An 18,506-nucleotide genomic window follows, 5' to 3' on the forward strand; every position below is an offset into this window, starting at 1 on the left:
CTAATCAGACCATGATACTTCCATGTGTGTAAATCCTGATCCCCAAGAATCCACTCTAGTATATTCCCTACCACTGACATGATACTCACCAGCCTGTAATTTATTGGATTCTTCCCATTACCTTTCTTGAACAAAGGCACAACACTAGTTAATTGGTCTGGGACCTCACTTGTTGTTAGGGAGGGAATGAAAACTTGTGAAAATTTCAACCAACTTCCCCTCTTCATCAGACTCTGAGGACTGATCCGCCTTAATGCACTTCAAAAGACACAGCACCACTACTTTCCTGATCTCCAATTAATGCTACTGGTCACAATAACAATCCCTACACTGCTCTCGCTACCCTCCTGTCCTCTTCTCAGTGAATATCTTGTCCACATCCCCTGACTCCAAGCATAAACGCCCTCCTTTACCTTTGTGGTCCTACCCTCTCCATAGTTACCTTCTTGACCCTTTGTCGCAACCAAAATATTTGAGTTGCCAGTCCTGTCTCTTGTATTCAGATCTCCAAAGTGGACACAACATCATAGTTCCACATACTGATCCAGTCTCTAAGCTTATCACCCTTATGCTTCTTACATTGAAATAAATACTGCAGAACTCCGGATACTTGGTCTGCAACTTAGTGAAGAGATCATAAACTTTGCCTGTTGGCACAGTGGCATGTTATCTTCAGGCGTGCTTGGCACTATTTTCAGCATGCCCTTCTGCACTCTGCAGTGACACACAAAGTGCCATTTACAGTTCACTCAAGTTGTAAACTTAGTAAGACACTTCCAAGTATTTCTTTTTTCAACAGACCATTGGCACATGCTCATTTTTTATTTCTACTTAGTTAAAATGAACAATTTTTAAAGGAATTGTTAGTTTGGCTTCTGAAGGCAGTTTTGTCTGCAAATCAGCCTAATATGTAGATAATGGACCAATGTAATTATAGTGATTTGTCTGATAATCTTGTTGCAGACCAGTCAGGTTTCTTTTGAAATCAAAAATGGTTGATTTTTATATTGGTCTCCTAAAATAACTTCTGAGGGATTTGCCAGATATATCCTTTGTGTTGTCCACTATTGATTTTGAGTTGGGTTCCTAAGTCCTATCAAATAATCCCTGATACTTTACAATATTACAAATATTATGAAGTAATTTATTTGAAATGTAATTCCTAAATTATGGAATTCATTATCTAAAACTACAAGTGATACAGACTCAGTTGACACTTTTAAAAGCCAACTCAAATCCTACTTAACTTTTAACTAACATCTTTTATTTTCATGTTTGCACTTTATCCCATTGTAAAGTACTTTGATTACTTTCCCACTGTCTGTATGAAAAGTGCTCTATAATTATTATTATTCTAAATGGGAAGTACAACAAGAAAGACCACTTGGTCCAACTGATTGATGCTTATGTTTGGTGAATTTATTTACTATTGTCACATGTATTGAGCGACAGTATTGCATGGTATTGCATATCAGCCATATCGATCATTTCATCATTAGTACATTGAGATAGTACTAGGCAGAAGTGTTACAGTTACAGTTACAGTGAATGTGTGGTGCAGGCTGACAATAACGTGCAAAGCTATGATGTGGTAGATTGTGTGGTCAAGATCTTAGCTTTGTTCAACAGTCTTATCCCAGGGAAGAGTTATCTCTCTTCCCTTAGTTCCATTGCAGCTACTATCCACTTCCCAGTTTGCCATGAAAAGATACCCTTTTTAAAAAAAAATGGATAACGTTCCAATCGTCAGAACTTCCATTAAATCGTTTCTTCTAATTTCCGAGTATGATTTAAACCCATGCCTGTGCAATCAAACTAATTCATGATCTAAAACTCCTGAACATCCATTGTCCCACTTTTCTGTTGACCAATCCAGGAATTCATCAAGCTACTTTACCAGTCCATTTTTAAAAATTATTTAATTCAACAAATAAATGCTCTTGTTGCCTAAACTAATAACAGTAAAAAGGATGTGAACCCCTGTATTTAATTACAACTGGAGCCTCCTTCAGCAGCAATAACCTGCTGTAAATGCTTTCTGTAGCTGCTGATCAGACTTGCAAATTGGCGAGTAAGAATTTTAGACCATTCCTCCATAGAAAACTGTTTCAGTTCATCAATATTTCTGGGGTACCTTGCTTGAACAGTCCTCTTCAGGTCATGCCACAGTATCTCATTTGGAAAGGTCTGGAATCTGACTTGGCCTTCCCAAAACACAATTATTTTCTTTTTATACCATTCTGTTGTTGATTTACTGTTGTGTTTTGGATCATTATCTTGTTGCATTAACCAACTTCTATTAAGCTTCAGGTGACAGACACTACCTTGACGTTCTCCTGTAAAATGTCGATACAACTTTGAATTCATTGTTCCCTCAACAACTGCTGTCCAGGCCCTGAGGTAGCAAAGTAGCCCCAAACCATCATGCTCCTTCCATGAACCACGAAACGCCTTGGTAGGATGGGTGTGAAGAGGATGTTTCCTGTGGTGGGAGAGTATCAGACCAAAGGATACAGCCTCAGAATAGAGGGGCATCCTTTTAGAACCAAGATGAGGAGTGGTGAATCTGTGGAATTCATTTAAAGCAGAAGTTGATAGATTCTTGATTGGTTAGGGCTTGAAGGTATACAGGGAGAAGGCAGGAGATTGGGGTTGAGAGGAAAATTGGATCAGTCATGATAAAATGACGGAGCAGCCTTGAAGGGCCAAATAGCCTTACTCTGCTCCTCTATCATATGGTCTTATAAAATCCTGGTTAGATCACACTTGGAATATTGTGCTCAGTTCTGGTCACTTTATTAAAGGAAGGATGTAGAAGCTTTGAGAGGTTGTAGAGGAGATTTACCAGGATGCTTGCTGCCTGGATTAGACAGCGTGTTTTATGGGGATAAATTGAAAAGCTAGGGCTTTTGTCTTTGGAGTGAAGGAGGGTGAGAGGCAACTTGGTAGAAGGGTGCAAGTGATAAAAAGTATAAATCAAGTGCATAGCTAGAAAGTTCTTCCCTTGGTGGAAATGGCCAATACCAGGGAGCGTAATTTTAAGATGGCTGGAGGAAAGCATAAGGGGAATTTAGAGGCAAGTTCTTTACAGAGAGGGACATTTAAGAATCTTTTGGATGGGCACATGGATGATAGACTTAATTGGCTGTGCAGTGTGCTCTTCTAAAGTAAGGAAACATAATATACAGCTCAGTGGGTACGTGACAGTGTATCTGCAAATACCAAGGTCCGCTGCCACATTTTGATCAGCAATTTCAGTAGGCAGGTTGCCCTCAAATTTTCTATACTGTCATTAGTGTCAACAACACACACAAAATGCTAGTGGAACACAGCAAGCCAGGCAGCATCTATAAGGAGAAGCACTGTCGACGTTTCGGGCCAAGACCCTTCGTCAGGAATAAATGAAAGGAAAGATAGTAAGAGATTTGAAAGTAGTGGGGGGAGGGGGAAAATGAGAAATGATAGAAGACCGGAGGGGGTGGGATTAAGCTAAGAGCTGGAAAGGTGATAGGCGAAAGTGATACAGAGCTGGAGAGGGGAAAGGATTATGGGATGGGAGGTGTAAGAGCAGGTGTAGCACTTGTTTCACTTACAAGGATTAAGTGCCAGGAGGGAGATCGGTGGGAAGGAATGGGGGGGGGGGCGAGTGGACAAGGGAGTCGCGTAGGGAGCGATCCCTGCGGAAAGCAGAAGGGGGGGGAAGGGAAAAATGTGCTTGGTAGTGGGATCCAGTTGGAGGTGGCGGAAGTTACAGAGAATTATATGTTGGACCTGAGGCTGGTGGGGTGGCGGGTGGATGGGGTGAGGACAGATGTGCAGGAAATGGGAGAGATGCGTTTGAGAGCAGAGTTGATGGTGGAAGAAGGGAAGCCCCTTTGTTTAAAAAAGGAAGACATCTCCTTCGTCCTGGAATGAAAAGCCTCATCCTGAGAGCAGATGTGGCGGAGATGGAGGAATTGTGAGAAGGGGATAGCATTTTTGCAAGAGACAGGGTGGGAAGAGGAATAGTCCAGGTAGCTGTGAGAGTCTGTAGGCTTATAGTAGATATCAGTAGATAAGCCGTCTCCAGAGATGGAGACAGAAAGATCAAGAAAGGGGAGGGAGGTGTCGGAAATGGACCAGGTAAACTTGAGGGCAAGGTGAAAGTTGGAGGCAAAGTTAATGAAGTCAACAAACTCAGCATGCATGCAGGAGGCAGCACCAATGCAGTCATCGATGTAGTGAAGATAAAGAGGGGGACAGATACCCGTATAGACTTGGAACATGGACTGTTCCACAAAGCCAACAAAAAGGCGGGCAGAACTGGGACCCATACGGGTGCCCATGGCAACACCCTAGGTTTGGAGGAAGTGGGAGGAGCCAAAGCAGAAATTATTGAGAGTAAGAACTAATTCCGCTAGATGGAGGAGAGTGGTGATAGAGGGGAATTGGTTAGGTCTGGAATCCAAAAAGAAGCAAAGAGCTTCGAGACCGTCCGGGTGGGGGATGGAGGTATATAGGGACTGGACGTCCATGGTGAAAATAAGGCGGTGGGGGCCAGGGAACTTAAAATCATTGAAAAAATTCAAAGCGTGAGAAGTGTCACGAACATAGGTGGGAAAAGATTGAACAAGAAATTGACGGTGTCAAGGTATGCAGAAATGAGTTCGGTGGGGCTGGAGTAAGCTGAGACAATAGATCTACCTGGACAGGCAGGTTTGTGAATCTTGAGTAAGAGGTAGAAACGGGAAGTGCAGGGTGTGGTAGGAGGTAGAAACAGGAAGTGCGGGGTGTCAACATGTTGTTTTCTCTCAAGGGAGGCTCCAATGCACAGAAGGTTGTAGACCTTCGTCACATGCCAGCTCCGTCACATGCACAACCTTCCCCCAAGAGGTGGAACCTCAAGAAAGTATCACCAAGTATACTCACCACCCAGGACATGCCCTCTTCTCATTATTATGATCAGAGAACAGGTACACTAGCCTGAAAACCCACACTCTAAGATTCTGAAACAGTTTCTTCCCTCTATCCATCAGATTTCTGAATGGTCCATAAACAAGACTTTATTTTTCCTTTTTTTCCCCACTGCTTTTGCAATTTATAGCTATTTTATGTCTTTGCACTGTATTGCTGCTGCAAAACACCAAATTTCACTTCACTTATGTCGGTAATAAACCCAATTCAGATTCTGTGAAGCTCAGACTGCATAAGCACCATTGAAAACTAAATACTAAAGCCAGAAAACAGAAGCAAAAGAAAGCACTTGTACAAGCTGCTGATATGAAACTTTGCACCAGCAATGGCTGAATCACAGATAGTGTGTGTTAAGGAAAGTGTATTGATAATTCAACAGGAAGTGCAGGAAATATATACAGTACTGTACAAAAGTTGTAGGCACAGATATATAGTTTGGGTACACAAAGCTTTTACTCAGTACTCTATTTGTCAATGTGGAGCAGCATGGGAGGGGTGTGGAGGAGTTGCATAGGTACAGACACACTCAGCTGTGAGACAGCTGCTAAGGTCATTTCATTGCAAACAATTGGGTTATTGATCATTACAGAATGTCTCTCTGGTGCTTCCCACTTCCTCCCTTCTCCTTTTCCGAACCATGATCCCCCTCTTCCTGCTCCTTCCCACTCAGTCCAAAACACAGGCCTATTATCATCACTCACATATGTCATGAAATTTATTTTTTTTTGCAGTAGTACAATGCAATTAATAAAATACTACAAAACACTGCAAAAGTCTTAGGATATATGTAAGTATATATTGTACAGCATGGTACTGTATGTAAGGCACCAACTGCTGAGAGAAACCAAAGCATCCTTTCAGGGCAATGACTTTTCTTCATTCTCAGTGGTTCAAAGGTTCACTCACTGATAAATGAACCTTTGAAATCTATGAATTTACAGAAATCTACATTTTGGAGATAGTGATCATAATTCTATCTCTTTTACAATAGCATTGGAGAGAGATAGGAACAGACAAGTTAGAAAAGCGTTTAATTGGGGTAAGAGGAATTATGAGGCTATCGGGCAGGAATTGAAAGCTTAAATTGGGAACAGATATGCTCAGGGAAAAGTACAGAATAAACGTGGCAAGTGTTCAGGGGATATTTGTGTGGAGTTCTGCAAGGTACGTCCAATGAGACAGGGAAGTTTTGGTAGGGTACAGGAACCGTGGTGTACAAAGGCTGTAATAAATCTAGTCAAGAAGAAAAGCTTACAAAAGATTCAGAGAGCTAGGTAATGTTAGAGATCTAGAAGATTATAAGACTAACAGGAAGGAGCTTAAAAAGGAAATTAGGAGAACCAAAAGGCGCCATGAGAAGGCTTTGGCGGACAGAATTAAAGAAATCCTCAAGGCACTCTACAAGCATGTTAAGAACAATAGGATAAGACATGAAAGAGTAGGACCTATCAAGTGGGAAAGTGTGTATGGAACCGGAGGAAATAACAGAGGTATTTAATGAATACTTTACTTCAGTATTCACTAAGGAAAAGGATCTTGGTGATTGTAGTGATGACTTGCAGCAGACTGAAAAGCTTGAGCATGTAGATATTAAGAAAGTGGATGTGCTGGAGCTTTTGGAACGCATCAAGTCGCCGGGACAAGATGAGATGTACCCCAGGCTAGTGTGGGAGGCGAGGGAGGAGATTGCTGAGTCTCTGGTGATGATCTTTGCAACATCAATGGGGACGGGGGAGGTTCCGGAAGATTGGAGGGTTGTGGATGTTGCTCCTTAATTCCAGAAAGGGAGTAGAGCTAGCCCAGGAAATTATAGACCAGTGAGTCTTACCTCAGTGGTTGGAAAGTTGATGGAGAAGATCCTGAGAGGCAGGATTTATGAACATTTTGAGGGGTATAATATGATTAGGAATAGTCAGCATGGCTTTGTCAAGGGCAGGACCTACCTTACAAGCCCGATTGAATTTTTTGAGGATATTGATAAAGGAAGATCAGTAGATGTAGTGTATATGGATTTCAGCAAGGCATTTGATAAGGTACCCCACTGAAGGCTTCTTGAGAAAGTAAGGAGGCATGGGATCCAAGGGGACATTGCTTTCTGGATCCAGAACTGGCTCTGTTCTGGGACCTTAACTCTTCGTGATTTTTATAAATGACCTGGATGAGGAAGTGAAGGGATGGGGTAGTATGTTTGCTGATGACACAAAGGTTGGAGGTGTGGATAGTGTGAAAGGCTGTCAGAGGTTATAGCGGGATATTGATAGAATGCAAAACTGGGCTGAGAAGTAGTAGATGGAGTTCAACCCAGGTAAGTGTGAGGTGGTTCATTTTGGTAGGTCAAATATGATGGCAGAATACAGCATTAATGGTAAGACTCTTGGCAGTGTGGAGGATCTGAGGGATTTTGGGGTCTGAGTCCATAGAATGCTCAAAGCAGCCGCGCAGGTTGATTCTGTGGTTAAGAAGCCATACGGTGTATTGGCCCTCATTAATCCTGGAATTTAATTTAGGAGCCGAGAGGTAAAGTTGCAGCTATATAGGACCTTGGTCAGACCCCACTTGGAGTACTGTGCTCAGTTCTGGTCGCCTCACTACAGGAAGCATGTGGAAGCCATAGAAAGGGTGCAGAGGAGATTTACACGGACGTTGCCTGAATTGGGGAGCATGCCTGACAAAAACAGGTTGAGTGAACTCGGCCTTTTCTCCTTGGAGAAACGGAGGATGAGAGGTGACCTGATAGAGGTGTATAAGATGATGAGAGGCACTGATCGTGTGGATAGTCAGAGCTGTTTTCTCGGGGCTGAAATGGTTGCCACAAAAGGACATAAGTTTAAGGTGCTGGGGAGTAGGTAGAGAGGAAATGTCAGGGGTAAGTTTTTTTTTTACACACAGAGAATGGTGAGTGCGTGGAATGGGCAACAGTGGTGGATGCAGATACGATGGGGTCTTTAAGAGACTTTTGGATAGGTACATGGAGCTTAGTAAAATATAGGGCTGGTAAGCCTGGTAATTTCTAAGGTAGGGACATGTTTGGCACAACTTTGTAGGCTGAAGGGCCTGTATTGTGCTGTAAGTTTTTTATATTTCTATTAAAGATACTAATTGACCGAAGTTTTTCCAGCATTTTTTAAATTTCTAGTTTCTGCAGATCAGCATTAAGGGTTGTAAGGAAATTACATGATATTAGAATAATTCAGAACTGAAACAGAAGCTCAGAAGTTGTTCTTGTTCACCTAGACACAAGAGAGTCTACAAATACTGGAAATCTACAAAATGGTAGTCAGGCAGCATCTACTGAAAGGAATAAATAGACATTGCTTTGGGCTAAGAGTTTTCATCAGGACTGTCTACTTGTTCCCTACCTACTATGATAAAGCTAAAGCTCCCCAAGTAAATGGATTAAAAAAACACTTTAGAAAATAATGAAAAACCAAGCAGTTCTATGGATAACAATCTGAGTGGTAAATCAGCTTGTGGTTATAATACAGTGGCCCTAAAAAAGAAAGGCACCTTTCTTTTGATGGTTAACCATCTGCAGAATACAAGCCAACACAAAAATGCTGGAAGAACTCAGCAGGCAGCATCTATGAAAAGAGTACAGTCGATGTTTTGGGTCAAGACTAGAGAAAAAATGCTGAGGAGTAGATTACAAGGTTGATTTGAACACTAGATGTCGACACCTGCAAATAGTGCTATATACCAATTACAGTTCTCATATAATCTGCACAATCTTGTACATTTGAATAAAATTAGAGAATAAAACCCATGCTAAGCAGTCAGAAAATAATGCCATGAATACCATCTGAGAAATACAGATTCTTGTTAGTAGATGTGATCTTACCCAGGACATATCCGGTCCCCCTTTCTCTCTTGCAAACTTGCACAGTTGAAACAAAAAACATGTTTACATGGAATCTGTAAAGAAATTAAGACATCAAAACATGAGATTGTGGCTTTGTGCTTACTAGGGACAAAATGTTAAATTGATAGGAAAGACAGCTTTGAAGGAGAAAATTAGATTTTGACTCATCTCCCATTCTTAAGGATAAGATCAGAAGCTAATGTATGTCCCAAGGCTGTATGCCCCCTCAAGTTGCACTGTTTCAACAAGATCAAACCTGATGATCTTCCATTATTCCACACTTCTGTGGAATAATTCCCTTGACTCCTACTGATCCTAAAATAAATCTCAGAGTATCACAGACATCTGGAGTAAAGAGTTCCAAATTTTTACCAAATTATTAAGTGTTGATTTCCAATGCTAGATACTGGAAACACACAAAAAATACTGGAGGAACTCAGCAGAGTCAGGTAGCATCTATGAAAATGAATAAATAGTTGACATTTCGGTCCAAGACCCTCATCAAGGCTGGAAAGGAATGGCGAAGACGCCAGATTAAAATTGTGGGCAGAGGGAAAGGAGGACAGGCTAGAAGGTGATAGGTGATGCCAGGTGGATGGAAAAGGTGGAAGAAATGCGAGAGAAAGAATCTGAAAGGAAAAGAGAGTGGACTTTGGGCAGAAGGGAAGAAGGAGGAGCACCAGGGGTGATGATAGACACACAAGGAGAAGAGTTAAGAGGCCAGAGTGGGAAATATAAGGGGAGAGGGGAGTGAAGAAACAAAATACTGGAAGGAGAAATTGATGTTCATGTCATCAGGTAGGTTGGATGATATACCAGAAGGTGCTCCTTCATCCAGAAAGTGGCATCGCAGCAGATGAGGAAGCCATTTGCCAACATGTTGTATCAGGAATGAAGATAGCTAATAAAATGGATGGCCACGGGGAAACCGGAAATCAATAAGGACCCTTATTATCCAGGCCATGCTCTCTTTGGTCCCACACCACCAAGTTCAGTAACAGTTATTACCACTCAATCACCAGGCTCCTGAACCTTCACTCATTTCAACACTGAACTATTCCACACCCTATGTACTTACTTTCAAGGACACTGCACCCATGTTGTTGATATTATTTATGTATTGCAACTGCAGTTTTGTCTTCTAATGTACATTGGTTGTTTGCCTGAATTTGTGTGCAATTGTTCATTGATTCTATAGTGTTTCTTTGTATCTACTGTGAATACCCACAAGAAAATGAATCCCAGAGTAGTATATGATGACAAATATATACTTTGATAAAAAATTTACTTTGAACATTACCTCCAGACTTTTGAATTTAATGCTTTGACAAATAAAGTCATGCACACCATATGCCTTCTTTACAAGCCAATCAACTCGTATAATTACTTTCACGGACCAATGGATTTGGACCTCCAAGATCCCTCTGTACATCAACACTGTTAGGGGTCCTGCCATTAACAATGTACAGTTGCTTTAATTTCATCTCACAATGTGCAACACCTTACCTCTGGCCACATTAAATACCATCTGCCATATCTCTGCCCATATCTGTAACTGATCTCTTTCCCTTAGCAATCTTCTGCACTAACCACACTAATCCTTGTACCATCTGCACATACTAACCCACACATCCACATTTTTATCAGTTATTTATATCTATCACAAACAGCAATAAATCTCAACGTAGATACCTTAGGAACACTACTAGTCATGGACTTCATATGCCAGGATAAGTCCGATTAAACACTTCCTTTTAGTCTTCTATGGGCAAGCCAATTTTGAATCCAATAACCATTCACCAAGAATTCCATGCATCTTAATTTTCTTGATGAGGGCCCTTGTCAAACATCTTAATGAAATCCAAGTCCACAGTGTCCACTCCTCTACTTTTATCAATGACTTTCACGCTCCTTCAAAAAACTCAATCAAGCCTGTAAGATGTGACTTGCCCCACACAAAACCATGCTGACTGCCCCGAATTAGGCCACAGTTTTCCAAATGCTCTCGTCCTGTCCCCAAGAATTCTCTCCAAAGGTTTCCCTGCTACTCGCGTGAGGATCATCAGAATATGATTTCCAGGCTTTATCCCCATTATTTCACTTTAACAAAGGAACAACATTAGCTATCTGCCAGCCTTCCAGGACTTTGCCTACAGCCAGACAGGACACAAAGATCTTCGTCAATTCCACAGCATTTGCATCTCTTGCTTCTCTAAATAATACAGGGTATATTCCATCAGGCCTGGGGACTTCCCCACCTTAATATTCTTCCTCCTCTTTATCTTCAAATGTCCTAGCATATTAGCACACCCACTATCCATCAGTACCTTTTTTGCTTGCTAAACACCAATGCAAAGTACTCATTTAGAACCTCTACCAGATACTCTGCCTCTAAGCACATATGCTCTCTCCCTCATTCTTGGGTGGTCTTATCCTCTCCCTAGTTATCCCTTTGCTCTTGATGCATGTATGTATATTCTTTTTAATCCTACTCACCAAAGACTTTTCATGGTGCCTCCTGTTTATAATCTTCAAAGGCTCTGTTTGATTTTAGCTTCCTAAACTTTACATATGCTTCTATATTCTTGTTGAGCACATTCACCAACTCTGCTTTACATCCAAGGTTCTATATCTGGGTGCCACAGTAATGCAGTGGTTAGCACAGTACTGCTACAGCTCAGGCAGTCCAGAGTTCGGAGTTCAACTCCAGAAATGTTCTGTAAGGAGTTGCTATATATCTTCCCCATGGAACAGGTTTTCCCCAGGTGCTATAGTTTCCTTCCAAAAGATAACAAAAAATAAAAATCTTGCTTCCCTTGTCTTTCCTTCTTCCTGGGACATATCTGCCCTGTACTCTGTTTAGTTGATCTTTAAACACCCTCCAAATATTAGATGTGGATTTGCCCAAACAGCTATTCTCAATTAACTCTCCCTAGTTTATGCTGAGTACTCTCGTAATTTACCCTACCATAATTTAATACTCTTCTACAAGATATATACACGTTGTTGTTTGTCATCTATAATCAATGATCTGGATAATCATGCGGTTAACTGGATTCACAAACTTGTGGATGACACTAAGATTGGGGGTGTAGTGGACAGTGAGAAAGACTATTAGAGTTTGCTGTGGAATCTTGATCAGCTGGAAAAATGTGCTGAGAAGTGGCAGATGGAATTTAATGCAGACTAATGTAAGGTGTCACTTTTGTAGGACCAACCAAAATAGGTCTTACACAGTGAACAGAAAGACACTGAAGAATTCCGTAGAGCAAAAGGTTCTGGTCTCAGATACAGGTCCATAAGTAATTGAAAGTAGCTAGGGTCATTTTGGCACATTGACATGTTACAGGAGAAAGAATATTAGGGTGAATTTGCTTAAGATGTTGGTAAGGCCTTATATGGAGTGTTGTGTGCAGATGTTGCCAGGACTGGAGGTCCTGAGTTATAAGGAAAGGTTAAGCAGGTTAGGACTTCATTCCTTAGAATATAGAATAATGAGGGATGATTTGATAGAGGTATACAAAATTATGAGGGGTATAGATAGGGTGAAAGATATAAAGGGGAAAATGAGGGGAAGCTTCTTCATTCTGAGGGTTGTGAGAGTGTGAAATGAGTGGTGCATGCGAGCTCAATTTCAACATTTAAGAGAAGTTTGTATCGATACATGAATGATAGGGGCATGAAAATGGACCTGGTACAGGTCTATGGGAGTAGGCACTTTAAATGGACCTGCACAGACTAGATGGGCCAAAGGACCTGTTTCTGTGCAGTATTTTTCTGTGACTCTATATCCTTATTTATAACTATACTAAAGATCAAGGATTGGTGAGTACCATCTCTTACATGTTCCTCTCCTGAAAAGTTAGTCACCTGGCCAAGTTTATTTTCCAGTATCAAGTCCAATATGTCCTTTCATTTAGCTAGACTTCCTACATACTGATTTAAGAAACCCTCCTGGATGCATCCACCATTTTAGTTCTAAAGAAGTCAAAGTCTAAATTGGGGAAGTTGATGTCCCCCATGACAACAACCATGTGGCTTTTGCAGCATTCTCTAAGATGCCTGCATTTCTGTTCCTCAATGTCCCGTTGACATTTGGGTTCTGTAAAGGAACCCCATCAAAATCATTGCACCTTTCTTATATTTGATTCTGTCCATGTATACTTAGTGAATGAGTCCTCTGAGTAATTAATTAATAATGCAGCTCTCTCAACCTTTACCATGCTCTATATTTATCTAAACATTAAAACCATGGAACATTAAGTATCCAGTCCTACCCCCCTCTCAACCAAGACTCTACAATGGCTATTACATGTTCCATGTTCTATGGTCATTACCCTTACCACTTAGACATCCATCATTAAAATATCCATCCCATCACAGTTGCAGAGAGTACATCATTTAAACAATCACAATCTAGGCTCAAAAAATATTGGAAACCTCTGGGTAATGCCTTCCGCAAAAGCAATTTGGAGTCAGATGTCCCAATCAATGAGATGAGATTGGAGGTGTGGGTTGTCGAGGTGCCCTGCCCTATAAAAAGGCACGCAAGGTCAGGTTACCGACAGAGCCTGCTCCTCTCAAGAAAAATCTGTTTTATGTGCACCATGCCTCGATCAAAACAACTTTCAGAGAGCCTTAGAAGAATCGCAGAGATGCATGAAGGTGGAAAATGCTACAAAAGCATTTCTAAAAACTTGAGTGTTCATCAGTCCACAGTAAGAGAAATTGTCTACAAATGGAAGAAATTCAGTACTGTTGCTACTCTCCACAGGAGTGGGCATTCTGGAAAGATCGTACCAAGAGCATAACGTGAAATGTTGATGGAGGTGAAAAAGAACCCAAGGGCAATAGCAAAAGACCTGCAGAAATCTCTAAAACTTGATAAGTCTCTATTCATATGTCTACCATAAGAAAAAAAAATTGAACAAGAATGGTGCTCATGGAAGGACACCACAGAGGAAATAATTACTCTCCAAAACAAAACGTTGCTGTACATCTCAAATTTGCAAAAGACCACCTGGATGTTACACAACTCTGCTGTGACAATATTTTGTGGATAAATGAGACAAAAGTTGAACTTTTTAGCCAAATTGTATATTGCTATGCTTGGCGGAGAAAGCAAAACCAAAACTTCATCCCAACTGCGAAATATGGTGGAAGGAGTATCATAGTTTCGGACTGCTTTGCTGCCTCAGGGCATGCAACTTGTTGAGGGAACAATTAATTCAAAAATTATATCAAGACATTTTACAGAAGAATGTCAGGGCAGCAGTCCGTCGCCTGAAGCTGAATAGAAGTTGGATGATGCAACAAGACAGTGATCTAAAAAACAAGAGCAAATCAACAACAGAATGCCAGAATCTAGTGATTATTAGTCACAGAGAAGTAAAGAAGTAGGGACTTCAGCTCATCTAGTCCATGCCAAAGCTATCTACTCCCACCGACCTGCACCAGGACCATAGTCCTCCATATCCCTACCATCTATGGACCTATCCAAACTTCTCTTAAACATTGAAATCGAGCTTGCATGGACCACTTGCGCTAGCAGCTCATTCCACACTCTCACGACCTTCTGAGTGAAGAAGTCTCCCCTCCCCTTAAGCTTCTCACCTTTTACCTTTAACCCATGAGGCACTGATCATGTGGATAGTAAGAGGCTTTTTCCCAGGGCTGAAATGGCTGCCACGAGAGGGCACAGTTTTAAGGTGCTTGAAGGTAGGTACAGAGGAGACGTCAGGGGTAAGTTTTTCACGCAGAGAGTGGCGAGTGTGTGGAATGGGCTGCTGGCAACGGTGGTGGAGGCGCATACAATAGGGTCTTTTAAGTGACTCCTGGATAGGTACATGGAGCTTAGAAAAATAGAGGACTATGGATAACCCTAGTAATTTCTAAGGTAGGGACATGTTCGGCACAACTTTGTGGGCTGAAGGGCCTGTATTGTGCTGTGGGTTTTCTGTGTTTCTATGTCCCACCCAACCTCAGTGGTAAAAGCCTGCTTGCATTTACCCTATCTATATCCTTCATAATTTTGTATAGTTCTATCAAATTTCTTCTACATTCTAAACGCGACAGTCAACCCGCAACGTTTCCTCTAAGGTGTGCACGCACACATCTTTTGCTAATAGCACACGTAGGAATTTAAACTGTGCACAAAAGCTTGTCGTCTTCGGCCTTGTTGGCATGTTAAGTATATTTCATGACCGTATTGGTGGCCAGAAGAAACTTCAATCTAATCAAGGACAGGTGAAGCAGACAAGGCAGTTGTCTTTGTTTCCAACTTTTGGTTGACTCTAAACTGATTCTTGCTCTTGGGTAATCTAATCAGAGCAACTAAATCTGGACACAGGAAGCTTCAGGTAATGATCTGCTAAACCTGAGAGCATTCTCAAACAGGTAGCCATCTACTCTGAACTGATTCTTGCTCTGGGACAATCTAATCAGAGCAATAAACCTGAGACCATTTTCAGAGAGTGCTATTTGTTCTGTAAAATGCCAGACCTGCAATAGGTAATCTTGTTAGACTGTCTGGGTTTGGACCAGTCAAAGCCATGAAACAATGTTGTCTGTAGCCCTGTACACTAACTAGTAAGAAGATGACCCAGGTAGGTCAGGCGACCTTGAGCCAATGGGATGGAGATCCAATGGTTCAATCGATGAGGAACAATATAAGATTCAGGAGCTTCAAATATGCAGGGGCGATAACTCTCTAGCAGCCAGAGACCAACTGTCGCGGATAAGGAGGACCCCAAGGACATATGGAGATCGGGACCATGAGGAACGCCTGGCAGCGTAGACTCCTTTTCTGGGTAATAAACTTTTCTCTTCATTGACTGTTCATGGAGGGTCAGGGATTCTAGCAGGGAGCACATAGGTAGATAAGAGTGTGAACTCATGTGCGTTTTAGTTGAAACAATAAAAGTTACTTGTTGCTAAATACAGGTTTTCTCTACCTCACTGATCATTATTACAAGGGGTGATGCTTGTAACAGTACACTATCACATTTCCTTTTCTGGTTTCTGATGTGAACGGTGTTGATAACGTGGAGCCTGCAGATTTTAAAACTGCCTGGCTTTGTTGTTTTTAAATCGAATTACATATACTTGTCACTGGGCAAAAATTTGCACAAGACTTTTTTGCGCACATTGGTCATTACAAATTAGAGGGAACATCATCCACCCAGCAATATACGTGTAAATTTTCTCTGCGCTCTTTCAACCTTGCTTACATCTTTCTTGTGGGTAGGTGACCAAAGCTGAACACAATACTCCAACCTAGGCCTCACCAACATCTTATATAACTTCAACATAACATCTCATCTCCTGTACTCAATACATTGATTTATGAAGGCCAATGTGCCCAAAAGCTTTCTTTACGACCATATCTACCTGTCACACCACTTTCAACAAATTATGGACCAGTCTCAGATCTGTTTGTTCTACCACACTCCTCAGTGCCCTACTGTTCACGGTGCAAAAACGCACTGGTTGGTCCTACCGAAGTGCAAAACTTTGCACTTATCTCCATTAACTTCAATCTGCCATTTCAGCCCATTTTTCCACCTGGTGCAGATCCCAATGCAAGCCACAATACCCTTCCTTGCTATCAACTACACCCTCAATCTTGGGTGTCATCCGCAAATTTGCTGATCCAGTTAACCACATTATCATCCAATCATTGATATAGACGACAAACATCAGAGGACCCAGCATCAAGCCCTCCAGTCACAGAGGCAATCCTCTACTACCATTCTCTGGCTTCTCTGACAAAGCCAATGTCTAATCCAATTTACTACCTCATCCTGAATGTGAGCAACTTGACCAAGCAGGATCCCGTCAAATGTCTTACTAAAGCCCACGTAGACACCATCCACTGCCTTGCCTTCATTCACTTTCCTGGTAACTTCCTCAAAAAACTCTATTAAGATTGGTTAGACAAGACCTACCATGCATGAAGCCATGCTGACTATCCTTATTTAGTCCATGTCTATCCAAACATTTACATATCCGATCCCCTAGAATATCTTCCAATAACTTTCCCCACAGCTGATGTTAGAGTCATTAGTTTCCTGGCTTCTGTTTAGAGCCTTTTTTAAAACAGTGAAACCATATTGTCTTGTCCTCCAATCCTCTGGTACATCTCCTGTTCCTAACAAAGTTTTAAATATCTCTGCTAGGCCCTGGCAATTTCTGCACCTGCCTCCTGTAGGGTTCGATGGAACACCTTGTCAGCCCCTGGAGATTTATCCACCCTGAACTGCCTCAGGGTAACAAACACCTCCTCCTCTGTAATCTGTACAGGGTCTGTGAAGTTGATGCTATTTTGCCTCACTTCTACAGATTCTCTATCTGTCTCCTGAGTAAATACAAATGCAAAGGACACATCTAAAATCTCCTATCTGTTTTAGCTCCACACATGGATTGGTCCAGAGGACCAATTTGTCCCTAGCAATTCTTTTGCTCATAATACACCTGTAGAATCCCTTAGGATTCTCCTTCACCTTGTCTGCTAGAGTAACTTCATACCTTCCTTTAGCCTTCTGGATTTCTTTAAGTGTTCTCTTGCATTGCTTGTACTCCATAAACATCTCATTTGTTCCTATTGGCCTATAGCTGCTTTGTACCTCCTTTTTTCTCTTAAAAGGACCCTCAATAACTCTTGAAAATAAAGGATCTGTACACTTGTTATCTTCACCTTTTATTCTCACAGGCACATACAAGTTTTATGTTCTCAACATTTTGCTTTTGAAGGTCTCCCACTTACCAAGTATACCTTTGTCAGAAAAGAGTCTGTCTCAATCCACACTTGCCAAATCATTTCTGATACCATCAAACCTGGTCTTTCTTCAATCTAGAATCTCTACCTGTGGACCAGACCTTTCTCTTTGCATATTTACTTTGAAATTAATGGCACTGTGGTCACTGGGTGCAAAGTGTTCCCCTACACAAACTTCTGACACCTGCCCTGTCTCATTCCCTAATGTCGGATCCAGTATCACACACTCTCTCATTGAGATTTCTACATTCTGATGAAGGGAACTTTGCGGAACACATCTGACAAACTCTATCCCATCTAGTCCTTTCATAGTAAAAGACTCCCAGTCAATATGTGGAAAGTTAAATTCACCTACTGTAACAACTTTAAGTTTCTTGCCAACAGTTTGCAGTCTCTTTACAAATTTGTTCCTCTAAATCCCTCGGACTGTTGGGTGGTTTGTAATGTATCTATAAATATAGTCATGCCTCTTATTTCTCAGTTCCATCTGTAATACCTCACTAGTCAAGTTCTCCAGTCAGCCCTGACGCCTCCTTTCCTCCTTTAATCCTTCCCACTCTGTCACGTCTAAAACAATGGAACCCTGAAATATTGAGCTGCCAGTCCTGATCCTCCTGCAACTAAGTCTCGTTAATGGCTACAACGTCATAATTCCAGGTGTTGTTCCATGCCCAGAGCTCATACACCTTTCCTATGTTACTTCTTGCATTGAAATATACGCAGCTCAGAACACTGGTCCCACCATTTTGATTCCTTTTGATTCCTGACTTTGTCTGAGCTTTTACAAACATCTGCCTCCACAACCTCGCCAGTAACTGTTCTGACACTCTGGTTCCCATCCACCTGCAACTCTAGTTTAAACCTCACAGTGCAGCATTAAACAAACCTTCCCACAAGGATATTAGTCCCCTTCCAGTT

The 18,506-nt window shown here is 41.5% G+C and overlaps 1 protein-coding gene across 2 annotated transcripts in view; it reads right to left on the reverse strand.

The window, feature by feature from the left end:
• The window catches only part of LOC132403967 (E3 ubiquitin-protein ligase Hakai-like), a 46,838-nt gene that overhangs the window by 7,406 nt on the left and 20,926 nt on the right, over positions 1-18,506 (reverse strand). For both annotated transcript variants that reach the window (XM_059987856.1, XM_059987855.1), the window contains exon 5: positions 8,792-8,865. In XM_059987856.1, the coding sequence (XP_059843839.1) occupies positions 8,792-8,865 (74 nt within the window). The remainder of the gene's footprint in view (positions 1-8,791; positions 8,866-18,506) is intronic.

This window comes from Hypanus sabinus, chromosome 13 (genome assembly GCF_030144855.1).
Source record: "Hypanus sabinus isolate sHypSab1 chromosome 13, sHypSab1.hap1, whole genome shotgun sequence".
NCBI lineage: Eukaryota > Metazoa > Chordata > Chondrichthyes > Myliobatiformes > Dasyatidae > Hypanus > Hypanus sabinus.